General features: G+C 39.6%; 1 protein-coding gene across 7 annotated transcripts in view; it reads left to right on the top strand.

The window, feature by feature from the left end:
* Window positions 1–19,949, top strand: part of EML4 (EMAP like 4) — a 158,062-nt gene that overhangs the window by 61,898 nt on the left and 76,215 nt on the right. For 4 of the 7 annotated variants that reach the window (XM_071739513.1, XM_071739511.1, XM_071739508.1 and 1 more), the window contains exon 1: window positions 1,247–1,357. The exons of the other annotated variants lie outside the window; for them this stretch is intronic. In XM_071739513.1, coding sequence (XP_071595614.1) covers window positions 1,291–1,357 — 67 coding nt within the window. In that variant the 5' untranslated portion in view covers window positions 1,247–1,290. Of the gene's footprint in view, window positions 1–1,246; window positions 1,358–19,949 lie in introns of those variants that run through there. 7 annotated transcript variants of the gene reach the window in all.

Genomic DNA, 19,949 nt, shown 5'->3' with positions numbered 1-19,949 from the left:
GCGCTTGTTTTTTGAATGGAGATGTGGACTTCCCCTGCTTAATCTTTTTTCACTATCCCGCTGTTGTCTGGAAATCAAAACTTTAACCCAGTTATTCAATGTGCTTGGAAAGCTTGAAAATAATAAACTATGTGAAGTATGACAGGGAAAAGAGGCAAAATATATGCCGTACATATTCACAAATAGTTTTGTTTTGACATTTATCTTGCTGTAGTCATTCTGCCAATTGGCTCCAGGCACGGCTACCAAAAGAATGAACACATGTTGCATTCATTAGTTCTCATCTGGCTGTGCTTCATCTTGCAAGACAGACGAAATCATGATCATGCTAAGTAGATTGTAATGCATTTGTAATATGAGTTCCCTTCTGCTGAGCAGAATGATAGCTTTGCAAAGCTGCTGCTTTTAAACCACGATATTTTGCTTCATTTTAATATAATGGATACGAATATATTGCCAGTGATGTCATTGCTTTTTCGTCTAGAAAGATGTCATATGAAAAATATTCAAATAATATACTAAACAAACAGCCACCCTCTTCCTTCTTCCCCTGCCCCCCGTGTGAACTTTTCGTGTCATGCTGTGCTTTGACTGACGTTAGACCTGTGGTGTTTGACACACTGGCAAACACGCTTTGAAACAGTAACAGCTTATCTGAATCGACCAAATGTAACATTTTTTTTTTTTTTCGTTAATCAGTTGTGGTGTCTCTTTATGCTCAGACGGAGGAGAAACTGCTTGCTGTTGGTTTTTTATCGTTAATGTCTCAGTGTTAAAACGGGCTATGAGTACCTTGTGGTGCCGTCCGACCGGAGATGGGGATGGCGGGGTGCCCCGTGTCACAGCCCCGTGGCTGTGATTTCAGGTGGGAAGGCTGCAGGACCCTGTCGGTGTGCCAACAGCAGCCAGATTCCTTCTTGGAAGCACATCAGCCAGCTCCGCTTTTCCTCGAGAAAAGGCACCTCGGCCATTCCCACCGTGGTGGTGGCGGGGGTCGAGGGGCAGCCGTGCTCCCGCACTGCCGGCGCCCAGCGAGAGCATGGCTGACGTCGGAGGCTTGGCCACTCCCTTCGGCAGCCTCCGACTTCTGTCCCTCTCCCACCCCCTCCACAGCCTCTCGCTCCAGCCGGGGCTGCGTGGAGAGGCAGCGGGGACCGGCTGCCCGCAGCACCTCGCTCTCACCCGGGAGGATCTTCTCGGAGCCCGCGGCATGCCGGGCTGCGGGGCTTCGCTCTGACCCGCGGTGGGAGCCACGGAGAGGCCGGATTGGGATTGCTGGCGGTGAGAGGAATGGAGGACCGCTTGCCCTGCCTGGCCGCAGCCTGCGACCCCTCGGCGCTTGTCAACTTTTGCACGGGTAATGTACCGCCCGCCTGCCCCGGGCGGGGGGGCCACGCACCGCCACGCTACCCCGGCTGCGGAGCAGCGCAGCTCCCGGGGCTCTCTGAAAACGAGCGTCTGCTCTCTGTGGTCAGCAGTTCCCTTCCCTGGAGTCGGGGGGGGAAAGGGAAATCTGTAAAGTAAATGCCGGGGTGTAAATGCTTATTGGACAGTTCAGTAACTCCGCACCCCGTTAGCAGCCGGCTGGGTGTGTGTACTCGGAGGCTGTGGTGGCGTTCAGCATCCTAACCTTGAGAATATTAAAGAAAAAAAATTGAATAAAATTCTGATGTATGCGGGTAGCAAGGAAGGTGACAGAAAGATAATGACACAGTACTTGCTGGGCAGAAGACTCGGGGAGTAGCCGCTCCTGTGGTCCTGCCAGACGTCCCAGTGTGGCCCTTAAACTGGGAGGGCAAGAGACCCTTTGCAGCCCTCAGGAAAGAGCGTTTTGTGGGTCTCGTCTTTCATTTCGACCTTTGAGTTTTAGGCTTTACAGAGGAGAGAAGTAAGGGGAGCACAGGCCCCTCAGGCAGGCGGCAGCAAAGGCTCGTTCAAAGTTAGTGGTTTATAACTGCGTCTGCTGCAGCTTCAGCTCTTCTCTGTGTGTGTCTGTGTGTGTGTATGTAAAACATGCATTTGCCTTTCAGTTTATTTCCCTACTTTATTTTTACTAGTGTTGTAGTAAAAATGAAATATTTCAACGTGTATTTCCTTTCTTTTAAACAGCTGCTATCAAACCAGCCTCTCTGGAGTGTAAATTGTGTAATTAATTCCAGCATGCCAGCTGGATCAACAAAAAGTATATATGAGCTAAGTCTTAAAAAGACCAACCAAACAAATAACTCCCACCCACAGATCAGATCAGAGATAAAATTTATTATATAAATGGTGGAGAAGTGTGTTATTGGAATTGAAACAAAAGTCACTGGGGAGCTCTTTGTTGTTTGCTGATTCATGCCTTGTGTTTTTGCTACAAATACAGCATCTTTCATAGAAAAACTTACACATCTGACCTAAAGTATGATGGTTAACAGGAAGGTTTGTTTTAAAAAAGCACAGGTGTTTTCTGCATGGATTTTCATGTGTATTTAGTGGGAGATAGGAATGACCTTGCTAGAGTGTACTTTCTTAGGGTGAGCAATGGACTGTACTTTATCTGCTTCAGAATTCAAAGCATTCGGTTTAGAATTCAAGATGTTGCAACCCTCAGGAAAGAGGGAAGATAGATTGGAAATTATAAAATTACCAGTGTTTCATACGATCTTTTGCAGGCTTGCAAGGATTTTTATGGTATAAAAGAAAAGCTAATGTCTAATTTTTTATCTTCAAAACAAAAATTAAAAGAGCAAGTTTTATGGCTATAATTGCAACTTTGTTACTGATAAGTATAGGTTTATGTTAACACGTTTCTATTGACTTTAATGGCTTCTCGCAAGAGTTTCTGTGATTGTAAAAAATACAGCAGTGTCTCAGACTTGAGTTTGAGGCATATCTTGAATTTCAGAAGTGAGTGTGGCATGATGCATTTATCTTCAAGATTTATTTAGCTATCCAGCAGAATAAGATTCAAGAAGCAGTTTTTCTGAATGAATGTGTTCTGCTCTTAATTTTTTTCTTATGCTTCAGAATTAATTCTAACTAAAAATTGTGGTACAACAGTGAGGATTTTGCTAAATAAGAGTTAAACACCATTTGTTGTGAAAAGAAAACATGGCTATGGGTACTCTTAATATGTTCTAGTGATTTAAAGCTTGATTCCTATTTATACCATTTAACCTCATATACCTTCATATAGTAATTTTCTGAGGAATGTGTATTGACTGACAAGTAAACATACAGTGATAAGAAACTGCTATTATGGAGAATCAACAAGTGCTTTGTTCATGTGAAATTTTTAACCTCATTCTTGAGAGCTCCTTGCCTTAAGAGCTTTTAGCAGTTCTGCAGTGCTAACAAATGGGAAGAAGCCTAAGATTAAGCTGTAGAGAGAATGCTAATAGGTTTTTTGTGTGTGTGGTTTGTTTTGGTGTTTCTTTGTTTTGTTTTTGGTTTTTGTCATGCCTGTATGTTGGTTTTTTATTTGAAGGAGATTAGGTTTTTATACGAACAGTAAGGTATTTCAGGTGAGGTTTGGGAGGATTATTTTTTTTAAAATATGTATCCTGTAGTGATATGCTTTTCTATAGGAATTTCTCTACCTTTAATTGTGATTGTTTTGTGCATGTTTATCATTGTACATATGTCAAATTACTCACTTATTGCCAAAGCAAAAAATAAGTTCTTAATGCAGCACTCCCTTTTAACAGATAGGATATCAGTGATGCTTAATCAGAGCAGTTTAATCACATTTTTTTTTAAAAAGCTTGCTTGATGTCACTAGGGATGACATCTTTTTTTCTTCTTGTGTTTAATTAGCCTTTTATAACTAAAGCTAAAACAAAAGTTTGTCATTACAGGTCCCTGCAGGAAGATCTTGGCTGTCTTAAAGTTTAACTTAAGTGATACAGAGATCAGTAGAGCAACTTCCCATTTGATGAAAGAAAATATTTACTTGCAAACGATGCATTAGTTTCAAATGCTTCTATACTAAATATTTGCCTCCAATTATGCTTAGCATTTTTACACAGTATTTATAAATTAAGAAAACCCAACACACTGATATGCCCAAACTTGTGAAAGTTATTGCTTTCAGACTCTTAAATTGGCTTGGAAACATTAATCTGTAATCTTAAGACTAGTAGAGAGTTTGCTTGGGTGCTGTTTCACAGTTGGCAGGTGCTGGAGGTGTTGATGGTAAAGGTGGTGATGTTGTGGTGGTTCTGCAAGCATTTGCCTTGGAGGGCACCTTGTCCAGCAGAGGCTTTGCCCTTTGCCTTGCTGGCAGGGGGTGATGGTGTTGCCTCTGCCTTGCTTCCCTGTCCAGGCTCTTGTGGAGAAGTAGTACTTACCTTGAATTAGCATCCAACTTGTGGAACTTGACTCGAAGATGTTACAAGGGCATTTTCTTTCTAGTCTCTATTATGTTGGCAAAAATAGACAGATTTGACACAGAAGTCCTCCTTTCAGCTTGAGATTTTACTTAAAATAGTTAGGTACCAGAGATATAAGCCAACTATCAGCCTACTTCAGGGAATTGCATCTCCCTAAATAGTGTTTTTCTTATAGTCTTGGCCAGCCACAGATAGAGGTTTTGTGTTGATGCTGTGAAGCCTTTTGAAATGAAACAACTTTGCTGTAATTGCATTGAAAACTTTTGAACTAGACTTACTCTAGGTGCTGCCAATAATAATGATAATAAATATCCAACTCCATATCAGTGCCTTATTATTAATCAAATATAAAATAATAAATAAAATACAAAATAAACCAATAAAACAGTCTGAAAAAAACCCTGTCCTCTTAGTTGATCCATCTAAAATGTTACAGTATTCAGTGTTTGGTTAGAAATTTAATTTGCTGTAGGTTTCAGTGTATTTGATACAAGTGATGGTGTGACGGCCAGTACTGTCATAGCTAGTTTTAAAACTACTTTAAATTCTTTTTCTGACTAATTGTCAAGTAAAAAATCCACATTATCATTTCATCTCCTAAAAGTATCAGACCTGGAGCAAGTGTTCCTCCCTCCAGTGGATGTATTTTTACAAAGGAGAGGAGGATTCAGCATTCAGTGAGCAGCCATTTGCAGTGGGGAATGATGATCAGGCACACTGGGTGGCCCAAGACTTATTTAACTATTTTTGCTCTCAGGAAGTTATATTAGTGAGGAGGTTTAAACGATTAAAAGCTATATTAGAACAGTATTTTCCAGTCTTAGGCTATATGTATGTTAATGGTTTCTCTGTACTTGTTTTACTGTTTTCTAGGAAAAACCCAAATTGACAGGAGCTCACTGCAGTGCATTTCCTAGGTGAAGGAGGCAGAGTGTGTTATTTTCTAGAAATACTGAAATGCAACCCAGCTGTTCCACAAGAGCTGAGACTCCTTCTCCCTGAGGTTATTGTAGTTTAAATCTTTAGGCTGTATTTTGGGAAAATTCTCTGCTTGCTATTGATTGTCCATCAGAAGGGCAAAGTGGTCCTTAGCAGGAGGAGCTGCAGTCACCAGACAATGAATGCAAAGGGTTATGTTCTTCTAGACATGCCCATTAAAGGGCTAAAATGCCCGAAAATGGAGCTTTCTGAACGTAGTGTCAAATGGGTTAATACTATCTTTTTGGATGCTTCTTTGCTTATTATTCTGTACTCTATAGAAGGAAATTATGACAGCCACCACTCTTTACTGGCACAGCTTGACATCTTCATCTAGGAGGTGGAATCTCATCTCATAGTTTGTTAAAACACCATTGCTACCTCTTATCTAGATGTTAAGTCGACTAGAATTTGCAGAGTAATGTATACTGGATTTTAAGTTCTTCTTCTTTACCAGGTTAATTTCGTTTTACTTAACACCTTGGACTAATTTGGCAGAGATAAATGAAGCTTTTATTAAATGTTTATACTGAGTAATTATAAGCACAATTGGACTAAGCTGATGCTTATGCTTAATGAATATGCCTATGCTTAATGAAGTGTAAGCTAGATGGGCTGTTTTCAGTCTTCATATTGTTAAATTCATTGTCAAGTGCCATTTTGTCTTCAGATACTATCCCCTTTCCGGGTAACCAAGAGAAGTGATGTGCCTGGTCTGACTGGGCTGTGCCAGGACAGTCTGATGTGGTGGCATTGAACAGAGCTGTGGAAATCCCTCTCTCAGGTTAAAGACAGTATTTTACTATGGACATTGCTGACTGCAGATGTGCTGTATATATTTTGATGTACACATCTCATTAAAAATCTTTTGATGAAAAATCTTCTCGACTGAGAAACAAAAGAAGTTCATCTGGTACACTGGTAAAAATCCTCATTATTACACTATAGCATGTGTCTAAAAACTGCACTACTGCACTGCAGTAGCAGTGCTATGTAGATACAACATAAAATTACAAATATCATAAAGGTCCATCGGGGTTTTCATCCCGCACTGTTTAGAACATTAGTACCTACTCTGACTCACTGGAAAAGTCTCATTTCTTTAACTTGATAGTTGACTTTCAAAAAGGTGGTTATGTTTTTTGGTAATGTTCCTTCTGCTTTGCTTGTTTGAGACTCATCTCACTTCTAACAGTTCCAGGAATATGTATTAGCCATCAAAAAGGGATTGAGAAAATAATGATGACTTGTGCAGTGTAACAGTGTTTTCTTAGCAATCTCAGAAAGTAATTGCAAGGTGAAGTAACTGCAAGCCATGCTCAGAGTTGCTGAAGTATCAAAATTGGTGAAATATCAAAGGTACTGTCAACTCATCATTAAAGGTCAGATTAAAAGGTTCAAACTTAGCTCAGCACTAAGTTGTTGCTCTCAAATTTTGAGTAATGCTCAAATTAAGAAACCTAAGGAAGTATCTTTATGAACCTTACAGAAGACCCCTGCTTCACACAAAAAAAGAAAAGTAATCAGAAAAGCGGTGGCATTGACAACTTACCTTTTTCAGCATGCAGAACCAAAGGGTTTCTCCATCCTGCTCCTTCTTCAGTGAGCCAGAGCAGCTCTGAGAGCAGAACTTGTAAAGAAACACAGAAAATCATTGAACACACAGAACCTACCCTCTGAATGGTAAAAGAGTAGGACTGACCAGATGTTACAGTCAGTAGTGACCATCGTTTATTGTGTGATGAGAAGATACTCTGATGCATCATAAGAACAAGTAGTATTTAAGTATCATGTCTTCTGCTTTTGCTCTTCTTTCCTAGCTCCTTTTTTTTGTTCTTTGTATGCTCTAAAAAGGCATGCATTTTGCTAGGGTTTGCCATCCCTTGTTTGCCTGTGATGCTCTTGAGAAGCATTTAAAACCATGAGAATACGTACAGTTAGATTTCTGATACCTGTGAAATGCATCAAACAGAGCCTTTGTTTCCACAAGAAGCTGACTCTGTTGATCCTTCAGGTTTTTCCATGCTGCTGCCACCTTTGTTTTTACCCATTTGCTCAATGATTTAAGTGTCACACAGTGATGAGCAATAAGGGGCTTTGGGTATTGTTTTTTTTCAGATGATAAAAGGACAAAACTTGCAGCTGGAAGTGGCTGCTGACTCCTGGATGGTTTATACTGATCACAGTTTCTATATCAGGATTGCATTACACAGCTGGTGGTGAAGTGGTCTTGAGGGCTGTTGGACAGGAGTTTGGCAGGAGCTTCGAAACTGTGCTCCTAGCCCTGCATCTGCCACACCAGACCAGTGATGCCTTTGGGGCAGGGTCCCTCATCCTTTCCACGTGTGGGTTGATGCCACACATAGCACTCTTGCACCAGGAGCTTTTGCTATGCAAATTGCAGGTTGCAAAGGTTGGTCACACCTAGCTAGAGTGTGGACTTCAGTATGAGTTGTAGAGGGCCAAGTGAAGGTGGGAACTTACAGCATGTTGACACAGTTGGTTAGTAAATTTGGATTAGTAGGTTAAACAGCCTGGCATTTACTCTTGAGTAAGAGCATGTGCTTGAGCAGTAGCTACATGGAAGCTGTGATGTTGTTAACTCCTCCTTTGGCTCTCTCCTCGATAATTTACATGGCCATACCCCAGGCTATAGCTCAAAGAACATGCACGTACTAGCTCAATTTTAATTCTCTCATGCTAATGCTATAAATAACATAAAATTTATATAATAAAGAAAGGTTAGATGATGCTGAAAATGCATAAAACAGTTTGTTGTTATTTGTGTCTTCTGATGGGCTGCGGGATTCTTATCATGCGTGAACGGACCTGTTATTTTGGCTGGAAATATTATGCAGAAATAGAATGCTCCTGCACAGCTCATTTATACATATAAATAGCTGAGTTAGTACAGCTAATGCTTAATAAGTGCATGTGGAATTAATCTTAAAATATAAGCATTAAAGGAATAAACTGGATAAATCTGTGGTTTAAGATGATGGCTGCTTTCAGAATAAGTATTACTTTTTTGGCTTTATATTGTTCCTCGCACAGTTAACAAACTTACAGAAATCTCCAGGATTTTAAAAAGGGAAGAGAACTGAATGGCAAACACCGGAAACCTGTAATATATAGCTCTTTCAATAGTATTTTTCACTTTGTTGGTTTGAAGTGTATTTGTATGAAACTGTAAACTTCCTTTTCAGGAAGACTTTATCTTGCAGTGCCATTCCTGATGTGTTATAAAATGCTGGAAGTGATGCCCAGTGTATCTTAAGCAAAGAGCTCTGAGGTAGTTCTGTGAGGAAGTGTGGCCAACGTGGCAGTGGCAGGTTCAGTGGCAATGTAGAGGCTCTCCAGTAACATCAGTGCCAGAGTACACAAGCAGCAAAACATTCTTGCTTTTTTTTTCTTTTAATTTTTATTTTGTGTGCTTTAGCACATAAAGATTCCTCTTTCTGAGGGGGCTTTGATTGATGTCAGCTCTTGATTAATTAAATGTCTTGATTTGGGGAAGGAAGGGAGAAAATGGGGGAAAAAAAGCAGCTTGTTCCTGGTTAGTGGCACTGCTGTTACTGAGCCCAACCTGATTTAGTTCTTGGTTCTCTATCAAGTAGTCATGGTACTTGACCTCTGCTATGAGACACATCCATCAGCAGTTCTGTCTCCCTTGCTATTTACGGGGATGTTTTCTTTAGGTAAAAACTGTTACTTTGTAGCAAATAGTGGGAGAAGAAACCTGAAGATCTTTTCCATTTTAGAGGCTCCATCCATGAAAAAATAATAAATAATCTGATTATGGTACAAAATGTGATGTATTTAAGCAACTTTGATAGAAAGTAATCCCTTTTGTGTTTACAAAACTGGCAAACATTTCACATAAGAAATACATGCTTTTGTTCTAAAGGATCCTCTGAGAGGAAGGAAAAGGTATCCCCATGAAAAGCTGATGCTTTCCCTGTGCAGGTTTCTATTAAGACACTTCAATTTTTTTGTAGGACTTGAACATAAAATATGTTCAAGGCGAAACTTTACGAGGCCTTAGCCTGTCTGTATCATGCAAAATGTTCTGTTCAGTGTTTGATTTTTCTCTTGAGAAGTTCTAGCATCATATAATACTGTTTCCATGTGCTTGTGTTTGCTTGCTTTGTGGCTTAGCCTAAATAAAGATGAGGCTTAATTTCTCCCTTTCCAGTGGAGTTTTCCACTTTAGGCCAGGACTAGAAACTGAAGTTATCATTGAAGCTGGCTTCATTTTTACATATTCATTTCTGTGGAAGCAGCCTAACTATTAAGTTTCTAAAATATACTTGTAGTCATACATTCAGAACTGTATCAGGCTGTTCAGGACTTCTTTCTCTTTTTGCATTCATCAGTTTTATTTCACAGTTACCTCATTTGTTTATAGAGCATTTGTGGAAACATTGCTGGTAGTGTCCTCACAAAGGAAAACATGGCAACACATGTGGTCTGAGTGGTTTTAAAATAGTATCTTCCTTTGCAAAATAATTAATGCTAATGTAAAATATTTCTGCAGCTGCTCAGATGCAGCATGTTGCAGAATGGGTGACCAGGTAGTCAGCATCTTGTCAGGCAGCTGCAGCAGCCACAGCAGCAGGAAAGGTGGGAGCAATGCTTTCCACCCACACCTTGTTTATAGGTGTTAGCTTCAAAGCTGGGGCTGTCTGACATAAACCAAAAGGAGCTTAACTAAAAAACTAGTCATTTTTTTAAGTGTGTCTATGCTTGGTTCCACCTATTTAAGGGTGACTGTTGACTGACACCAGTAGAGATATTTCTGCTTCCTCTCTGGTCTGAAATGTTTTCTGTGATACACGATGTGCAAATATTCCCTTTATTTCTCAATAGTTGCTCCTCTGTAGTAATTGAAATGGAGATTGTGACTAATGTGCAGTAAGTAGTTGCAGATACCTCTTTACAGGTTGGCTGAGTGGGAGTCAGGCAACTTGCACTTTATCCTTGAAAATGAACAAATAGCTTAGGAGTATCTGTATGGAGACATTTTTGTTCTTTTCTACACAGAAGAGAAAAAGAGCCCCAAACTGCTGTTGATTCCACGTGGAGTAAGCATTAGCTGCTATAGAGATGTCCTCAAGTACCAAAGCTGCAAGCAGCTGCAGACATTCAGGACATAAATAAAAGTGGGATTTTGCTGCTGTTGGATGTGTTGTGTTGGATCTAGCTTGTGATTAGAGAGATTTAGCCTCTCTCCAAGCAATGGACTCTAAAAAATATCAAAAGCAAACCTTTTGTCTGGTCCTGCCTACAAGATACAGGAGGGGTTTGACCACTGTGAGATGGTATTCCTTGCTGCAAAGGGAGTGAAAATTTTTCAGTGCAGAGCTGGGATAAGGGGTTTCTTCTGCAGGAGATGCTGTCCCCTGGGATGTGGCATGATGGATGTGCCAGCACAAGCAGTTGCCTTGGGCCTGCTGTGTCAGTGTCTCAGCAGCGGTGGGTGGTCATGACAGAAGCACTAGAATTAATCCTCTCTTTAGGAGGCTTGTCTCTTAATAAAGCTTATTTTTTATAAGGGAGGGAGTGTATTGTAATCCTTATGTTTTGGATAAGAAAATTCAAAGGAAGGCAGTAACTTTTCAAGGTCACTTTAGCTTGTTGGAGAGAAAGTTGGCATTTTACTGGATGGGCTCTGATATTGAGAGGTAGTAAAGCAGTGGCCACACAGGGTTGTGAATAAGGGGAAGGGATTCCTATACCTGAAATACCAGAAAACTAAGATAAGGCAGTGAGTTGCTAAGTCTCTTTCCAGATAGGTTTTACCTTTATCTGAAATCACTGTGTCCTGTGACTTGGAGAGATAAGAGCCATCAAATACCCTGCTGTGTACACCAGCCCTGGTGTCTCTGTCCTCCTCTGGTGTAATCACATTTCTGAGGACAGAAAAAAGCCTGCCAGAACCATGAAACCAGATTGCAGTGGGTGAGTAGTCTGTGGAGAGCTGCCAGCCTCCCTAGGAAAGGGCAAGGGCTCTGTCCCATGGGAAGAAAGCAGCATCCTGCCTGGTGAGAACTCACAAGAGGTTCGCAATAAATTTAGCGGAGTCCCAAGGAACAGAGGCGCCTGCACTGTAAGGGTGAATTCTGAGCCTGAAATGACACCGCAAAGGACAGTCTTGGGCAGCTTTCCCTTAAGGAAGATGAAGATGAGTGAGAATAGCTTTCACTCTGCCCTGGGTTTAATATCAGTATCAAGCAGTAAATCTCTTTGACGTGGTGGTACCCTAACACTGATATTTTATATGCATGTCTGTCATTCCAATAGGAGACTATTCATGTGCATAAACACAATACTAAGTCTACAAGATAACATCCTATTGCCTGTGAAACACAAGCAACCACTGGCAGCTGTATAGCCTGTACAACCCAGATTCGTTAGTGGGCAGTACGGATGTGGACATATTTCTTTGGGAAAGGAATGTAGTAAAATGGGCCAGAACTCTGTATTTTTCCTTGCTTGATGGCGTTTTGCATAGTGGCATTTATGACAGTGCCTTTGAATAGCGTAGAGTGAGATCAAAGAAACGTAGTTATACAGTGATACTTTTCATGTTACAAATTAGATGGTTATTTATGAGTCCTGGGGGAAGGCAAAAAGAGCAGCACAATGAAGCAGCCAATACAACAAATTTTAGAAATGTTCTAGCAATTTTATTTACAGAGATAAAGTGTAATTTGATTGCTAGATAACAGAAGCTGGAGATTATTTGTTTGTGTCTCGGGAGTTGGGAAGAGTAAAACATTGTATGGTACAGAATAAATTGTATCCATAAAAGAAGAGGGTATGTTACTTTGCCTGATGTTATCTGATTTTGCTGCTGAAATTATAGCCAGAAATTCATGAGAATATAGCAAGCTTAACGAGTAGGAACAAAAAAATGTACTTGTTAAATCACATCCCAAACAAAACCTCGGGTAAGTTTGTTGCCTTACTAAGCAATATTTAAGGTTTCTGTAAATTTCAGATTGAAAGTATGTTTGTACTACTTAATTTAAATGTTTCCCAGCAGAGGAGATGCGCCGCAGTGATGGAGAATGTTGGATTTCCCCTGCATTGCTGCAATCTAAAGATTGAATGCTTTGCAAACTGGATTTTATTTGCACGTTACTGAAAAAAAATGTGTTGCAAATATAGCTTGGAAAATCAGAGATAACCCATATTAAACTAGGCTTAAATTCTGAAAAAACAAAAAAACCCAAAGCAAGCCAAAACAAAAAAAACCCACAAAACCAAAGAAACCACAACAAGGTACCATAAATATCCAGATACTTCTCTGACAAGAGCAGTTAAAAAAATCATGCCACTAGGGAGAGAGAGGGGATGCAGCAAATAACTGGTGGCTACCTATCTGTGTAAATGAGTTTGCAAAATTATCCTGGAAAACCTGAGTGTTTCAAATGATCCCTTGTTTCTCGGTGAGCTTTCTCTAACATTTGCTGGACTTTGTTTGTTTTGAAATATGGTTGTAATTACCGTGCATTTTGTTGAGCAGATAAGTGACATTTAATGCTGTTCTCTTGTATAGACTTATGCAGTAATGAAATATGGTTAAAGGCAAGTGTAAAGAGTGGGAAGTCAAAGACTGAACATAGAAGCCAGAACTGGGGTAGTCCTTCAAGCCTATATTTAATCTTCTGGAACACACAAGTATTAAAATATAGCCTTTAATTTCTTGATTATAGTTTGCCTCAAGTGAGTCAGTACTTGAAAAACAGTTCTGCTTAAGAAAACAGTTGCTCCTTGTTTTGAATTGCCTGAATTTTCTTTTGTGTGGCTCTCTAATTTTATGTGGAGGCTTTTAGTCTTCTTTTCAAAGAAATGCAAGAATTTTGAGGTTGAATTTGCTACAGGCTAATGGTAGTGCCTCAGTAGCCCACAAGTGTTAATTAACCTTTATGCTGTGTGGGATGAGGATTGCATTTAGCAGATTAAAAGTGAAGTTTAAAAGACATTAAGGTCAAAAGCTTTGCTAATTACCCAATTTTCTCATTAAGTAATTGCCCAATTTGAAATTTGAAAACTTGATTGTTGAAACCTGTATGTAGGACAGCCCTGTACACTTCAAAAGCCTGATTGCTGCTGGTGTAAGGAGCCTGTGAGAGCTCAGCACTTTTCCTCACCAATCTCTGGTGTTTCAGCTTAGGCAGAACATGCAGGGTCTTTTGCTGTGTGGCCTTGAGAGTGCAGGAGGGATGCTTCTTGCTCCTGGTGCCCTGCTTTGTCCACCCTGTGGCCCCAGACAGTGTCTGGCTTTGCCATCATCCTGCAAAGCTGCAGCCTGTTGAGTTTCTCCATGGAGCAGCCGGGGTGCCATCTGCCCGTGGTGTGGAGAGACAAGCAGTGGGAGAGCCCTTGGTGAAGAGGGAGGACTCAGAGGACTCATTCTTCAGCATCTGGAAAGTTCTTTACTTAGAAAATTTTAACTAGATCAGTTTGGACATGGGGGAAGATAGAGGAAAAGAGCTCCAGGCACTGAATTTTTAGCCTGCGTCATTTAATGCTTGGAAAAGTTATTAATTTGTAACTTCTAGATTATAATTTTATTTTGTCAGTGTTCTAACACTTTTAGCACAACATGAAAAACTTTTGATAAAGGAACACTAACATATGTGTGCTAAAGTGCTACTTTTAATGTCTCTAACTCAGAGTAGAGCAGATCATTGCAGCTGTCGCCTTTGTTGCCATGTGACATTCCAAGCATGTGTGTTAGGAAAGATGCTCTTTGCCCCTGTCCTTCTCCTACTGTGACAAGGTGGCATCAGATATTAAAAAGAGCTTGGGGTGACTGGGATTGCTGCTGAGCAAGTTGCAAGGGGGTTTCCAAGAAGGTGTCTGTAGCCACCCTGGATTCTGTCTAAGAGAGCAGAGGTTGCAGGAACACCATTTTGGAAGGCAAAGGCATGTCCTGATGGTTGAAGGCCAAGTGTTGGAGAGTCCTAAGCTTTAGAACAGTATCAGGAGAATGGAGAGCTAAGCAATTCTTAGGGAAAAGAAATGCTTTAAAACCACAAGGCTTTTTAAGTAGTGGGTGGTGAAAATCCTGTGAATGGGTTTACTGTTGAGATATATGAAGGTGGAGCTGCTACAAAGCCTGCCGCTGGGGAAGGACACCTGGGAGAGCCAAGGTGATTACCTGCCTGTCAAGTGATTATATGGTTACCAATGTCAAATACAAAAAGTGTGTTTGAGTGCTGGATTTCTTTTGTTTTCTTGGTCTGTGTATCAAAACTAGTATCAGCAAGTATGAAGTCTGATCTGTTTCTTCTTTAAACCTGTGTGCCAAATAAATAATTCAGTTACTGGGAACTCAGGCAAACGCAACACACATGTTAGTCAAATACAACGTGGTTGGAGTTGTGCCCTGTGGATCCTGTGCCAATATATTTCTAGATTATCCATATTAAAAATAATATGAGTGTTTACAGCAGCAGATGCAAAGGGTTATTACAAAAATATTTTGTCATAAAAGCTGTAATTTGTGGTTATTACAAAGTTATTTTTTCCAGGATGTTTTTTTAAACATCCTTTCTCCTTCTCTTGCTTTTTCATGTCAGAAAAAAAAAAAAAAAAAAAAAAAAGCCCATTTACACAAATCTTTTTAGCCTATACAAGTAGGACTACTACTTGTAAGGGATGAAGAGGTAATTCATCTTACGTGTCAGACCAAAACTTTAAATTGTCTGAAAGTATGTCTTATGTTCTCTATCATGTAATGGTGAAGTGGTAGACTCAAACTCATGAAGCTGCTTCAGATAAACCATAAAGCAGTCCACAAATAGTAAAGATCAGTTGTGATATTGCACTGTAGAATACTGATGTGTTAGGGCAAAATCTTCCCATGGGTCATCTATGATCAAAACACTGTTGTACAATATATATATGGTGTGCTTATTTTGAAAAGTCCTCAGGAAACTTTGTCCAGTGTAGTTATATATCTTTGTTCTTTTAAAATTTAATGCAGTGCTGTAATGATTTAAGTTTATAGTTGATGATCCGTTTTGGGGTTTTTTTCTGGTTTCTTTAGTAAATTGAGTGCTGGGGGTATGAATACATATTTATATATACAGGTCTGTACATAAATACCTATTTTGGGTGAGCCAGTTTACATTTATTCAAGTCATGCATAAATTCATAACTCCATAAATTATATTCCTTTTAGGATTTTGACTAAGGTTTTAATGTAGAGTCTAGGTTTTCAGATTTGAGCTAGGGTTTATGTATTGGTTTTTGTTCATAGGGGATTTTTATTTTTTTGTATATATTTTATATATCCATCAGTTGACATAGTGGATTGCAGTACTATATTTTAAAATGAATAATAATCTTTTTACACAATTTATGATTTAAAATGTAGGCTAGATATTGGGGTGATCACTTCTGATGTTTAAGGAACTATCCACTAAACACTACAGTCATTTTATGGTCTGATTCTGCATTAGGATCTGTGCAAATAAGCTTACTGCTGGCTACTGTAGACTTAAACTGGGGAAGATGATTTTCTCAATTTGTTTGTCCTCATACATCATCAGCCCTAAGTAAATGAGTGGTGTGTGATTATGTGCACTCTTCCTGAAAACCTGAAGAAATATCTGTGAATAAAAAAAATGCAGGGATTAGCTAGTGTTGGAAGTACCAAAAAGTGCTGCTTAATTTGTGGGCCTTGAACTGGGGACCACTGTCTTCACTCAGTGATTTATCTGTACCAATCTGCAAGCATATGCATTATTGCTCTAGAAAAAAATACAGAAAGAGCTTTTAACTTTGCCTCCAATAATTAGTGTGAGATCAAGCAGTGCATTCTTTTTAATTCTGAATGGAAAAATTGGGAAACTAGGGAAAGAGAGGCAAAGTAAGGAAAGGAAATAAAAAAAATATGTGGAGTAATCCGGAGTATAAGAGTCTTGCATATGCAGGAAAGAAAAGCTTGGGGACAACTTCCTCATCCACTTCCGTGCCACCAGATGTAGCTTCTGGGAACACATCAGAAGTTAATATAGTATCAGGCTGGGGAAGAGGGGGGATGGAGGAGGAAAGCTTTTTTTAATCTTCCACGTTTGTGTTGTGCGTTTTGTTTCCTGTTCTCGTGATCCTTCCATGAGTCACATCTTATAAAACCAGGATAATTTGTGTATGTGCTTGCTTTCAGAGGAGGTGAAGGAGATACTGTGGGCAAAAGTGTAGGGTCTTTTGAAAAATTATTATTCCGTATTAGAGATACAGAATTCCTGATGTTTAATAAGCTGGTCTTAAGACAAGTGAGCTGCAGAAAACCGCAGAGAATTTTCTTTCACTTAACATGGTAGGAAAAACAAATTTATCAGTTATCTCTCTGGAAATGTAAGCCTCACCCAGAGTCAAATTTTTCACTGCTCTCGAGAATAAAAATTGCAATTTGTGCAAATACGTACCTTCCTGCACACATGGACAGATCACAGTCCTAGTGAGAAAGGGATATTTTAGGCCAATTATCTCCTAAAACCATTGGCCAGATCTTTATACCAGTCCAAGTAATTTCTGTTGCATTTCTATAATAAAAGATTCGTGCTACTCTGGGGAACAGAAAACTGTGTGGGTGCCTTGGCAGGCAGGGGTTTAAAAATATCTGTGGTTTATGTGGCTTTATTGGATAAAATGAAGGATTTTCCACCCTGTGGTTTGAATTTCCATGTGCTAGAGTTTGTAGAACTTGTTTTTTTGAAATGTTATGTCTAAAATGAAGCTCTTACTTATGTTTAGTCGGGTCTGGGAGGAATTGACTTGGAGAAGTGATAATGGATGCTCTGGAATTGTTGAGAGGCCTCAGAATAGATGGTTCAATAGTAGCATACTTTTATTTTTAATGCAGCCAGTTCAAATTTCTACTAGGCAGTCAGTAATGTGGGTTGAGAGGTTTGAGTACCTACCATAACTATGTGCTGTATACCCCTTTCAAAGTCACTGGCTAAAGCGTAAGGAGTGATTCAAGCTGTTTCTTTGTCTACTTGAGAGTGACTGTGAGGAGCCCCACGCAGCATAATGCATCTGTTTAGTGCTGTTTGTTGGCCATGATAAAGAAACCCTAATATTTGGAGTAATTTAGAGTAATTCATATGTCTCATGAGTACGTAATACAAGCATCCCATACATCCCTCCAGGAGTACTCCTCCAAAAGGAGTATGAAGGGGAGAGAACAATTAGTGTTTAGTGACTAAAATTAAATGTCAAGCTAGCGAGCTGTGATAAAATAACAAGACATTGCTTTGAAATTTGCAGCACTGTATGTTTAGACCTAGAATGTTTTTGCTGTCATTTGAGTACCAATACTCTTATTTTTAAACCATTTCATAAGATTGAAGGACCTTAGATCTAGATTTGTGTGGATATCAACTCACTACTACTGGCAAGCACTGCAGATGGTGCTTTTTCCTATTGTCTATCCTGAAGGCATAGGTCACATGGAGCTTGGGGAACATGACCAACGCATCAGAAATCATGCAATTTGGTTATAATAAAAATAACCAGCTAACTAGAAAGGTCTTTTGAAAATAAATTGACTAAATCACTAGTCAATTACACTTCCAGTTTTTGTAGAATTATAGAATGGTTTGGGTTGGAAGGGACTTTTAACATCTTCTAGTTCCCCCCACCCTTCCATGGGCCCAGACACCTCCCACTAGACCATGTTGCTCAAAGCCCCATCCAGCCTGTACTATCTTGCTGCATTCACTAGTCTGGTTTCCCTCTGAGTAAATAAATAAAAAAATAAAACTCTGGTTTAGTAAATTAAGACTGGTTCATGGCAAGTATGGATAGCTGTCTGAGGCAGCATTAAGGAAAGGCCTGTTTAAACCAGATGAGGAAGAAGGTTTAGGTGAGGAAGAAGAGGAAGGGAAAGAGATGGACTTCTGCTTCATAAGTGACTAACCTTGTACTTTTGTAAAAGTACTCCTTCCCCTCTGAAAGGGAAAGGGCATGCCCTTGAAGAAAGCTTGGCTTTTAAACTTCTTTTGAAGAAGATATTTGAATTCTAAGAATGTATCTTCATTTAAGCTAATCTCTAGTTGACTTACTTTTCAAGATACTGCCAAGAAGGGTGTGTTGGTGTTCAAGTGAATATTTGCTGTTTAGTGGTGAGGGTTAGGAGTCATACATTTTAATTCTCTAATAATTGCCAGAGTAATATATGATTGTCATCACTTGAAACAGATGCTGTCTCTGTAGAGTGATAAAGAACAAAGAAAAGTGTTCTCAGTGTGCTGCTATGTCCTTTGATCAAATGAAATATTCTTGAGTTCCTAATGATCTCCATGCTATCTGGCTTCTTTCAGTTGCTGTGCTTTGTTTGTCCTCTCCATGATACAAAGCCACTGGTAGTTTGAAACCTCTTCTCTCCCATTGCATACACGTGGCCCATTGCTTTGCCTATTTTTGACCTGGCTTAACCTTCATTTCCTACTCATACCCAATTTATACACCTATAACCTCTGACAAGCTGTTGCAACAAAGATGAGTTCGAGTGTCCTGCCTCTGTGTTAAGCATCCATGGCAGAAGTCAAAGAGGTGAATGCTGTCCAAGCCCTCTACCATCTCAGCTGATTATGTTGAGGAGCTGAAAGCATTACAGCTCACCCTCCCAGGGCAGAAAAATTTGCTCTCCCATTCCTCTTTGAAGTTAGTGACATAGCTGTGGTTTTGGGAGCTGGAAGAGCAATAGAAGGTGTCCCTTTTTTGGGGTGCTGGGGTTCAGGAGAAGCAATGTTAGTAGTTAGTGGGAGAAAGGATTTGTATGTCAGGCAGCCGGTGCTCCAGGGGAGTGCTTGCATCTGTGCTCATCAGAGCCTGAGCAACAGTGGAGCCTTTCCTGGTTTGGTAATTACTATTAGTTGGACTCAACATGGGGAACACAGTAATGTCTGGCTTCTGAAAGGATGATTTGACATAGCTATTTACTCCTTTGGCAATTTTTTTATAGTAATCTGTATATTTATACACCCTGGGAATTTATCCATAATTTATCCATTCTAAGATCTCTTAATAGTTCATTAATTGATGGATTTGGCAGACAAAAAGGAAAAAAAATAGGCTTTTTTTTTCCTTTGTTTTTTACTTCTGTCTTCTGTGTGTGAATTGCTACTCCAGTGTAAAATGAGATCATAATATTTTGAAAATAATTGCTACTGTTTTCTGCAGTGTTCATTTTTACTGGTGCATTGTGCATGTTGAAAAACTAATATTGTAACAGTAGCAACAATATGATTTATGTGGTGGTACTTTCAGTCCATTTGTTTCCCTAAAGTAAAAACTTGACTTTGTGAATCAATTTATGCAAATTTACCGTAGTTTCTTTTTATGTGCTGTATAGGTACATGAGCCTGTAGGAACTTCTAGTAGCTCCTTAAAACAGATGGGGGGTTATGTTTTGAAAATGGGGATTTTAATAAAAGAATCTTACACAGTTCTTCCCAGTTTGGGTTTTCTGTAACTGGTCTGGGTTTTTAAATTATTATTGAGAGAGCATTAGGTATGCTGGGCTGTAGAGTTGTTACAATAACTTTCTGATGTACAGGAAGAGCAGTTATG

The sequence above is a fragment of the Heliangelus exortis genome, chromosome 3, assembly GCF_036169615.1.
Source record: "Heliangelus exortis chromosome 3, bHelExo1.hap1, whole genome shotgun sequence".
In the NCBI taxonomy this organism is placed as follows: domain Eukaryota; kingdom Metazoa; phylum Chordata; class Aves; order Apodiformes; family Trochilidae; genus Heliangelus; species Heliangelus exortis.
Note: the sequence above shows the minus strand (reverse complement) of the source record. Positions and strands in the feature narration are given on the sequence as shown.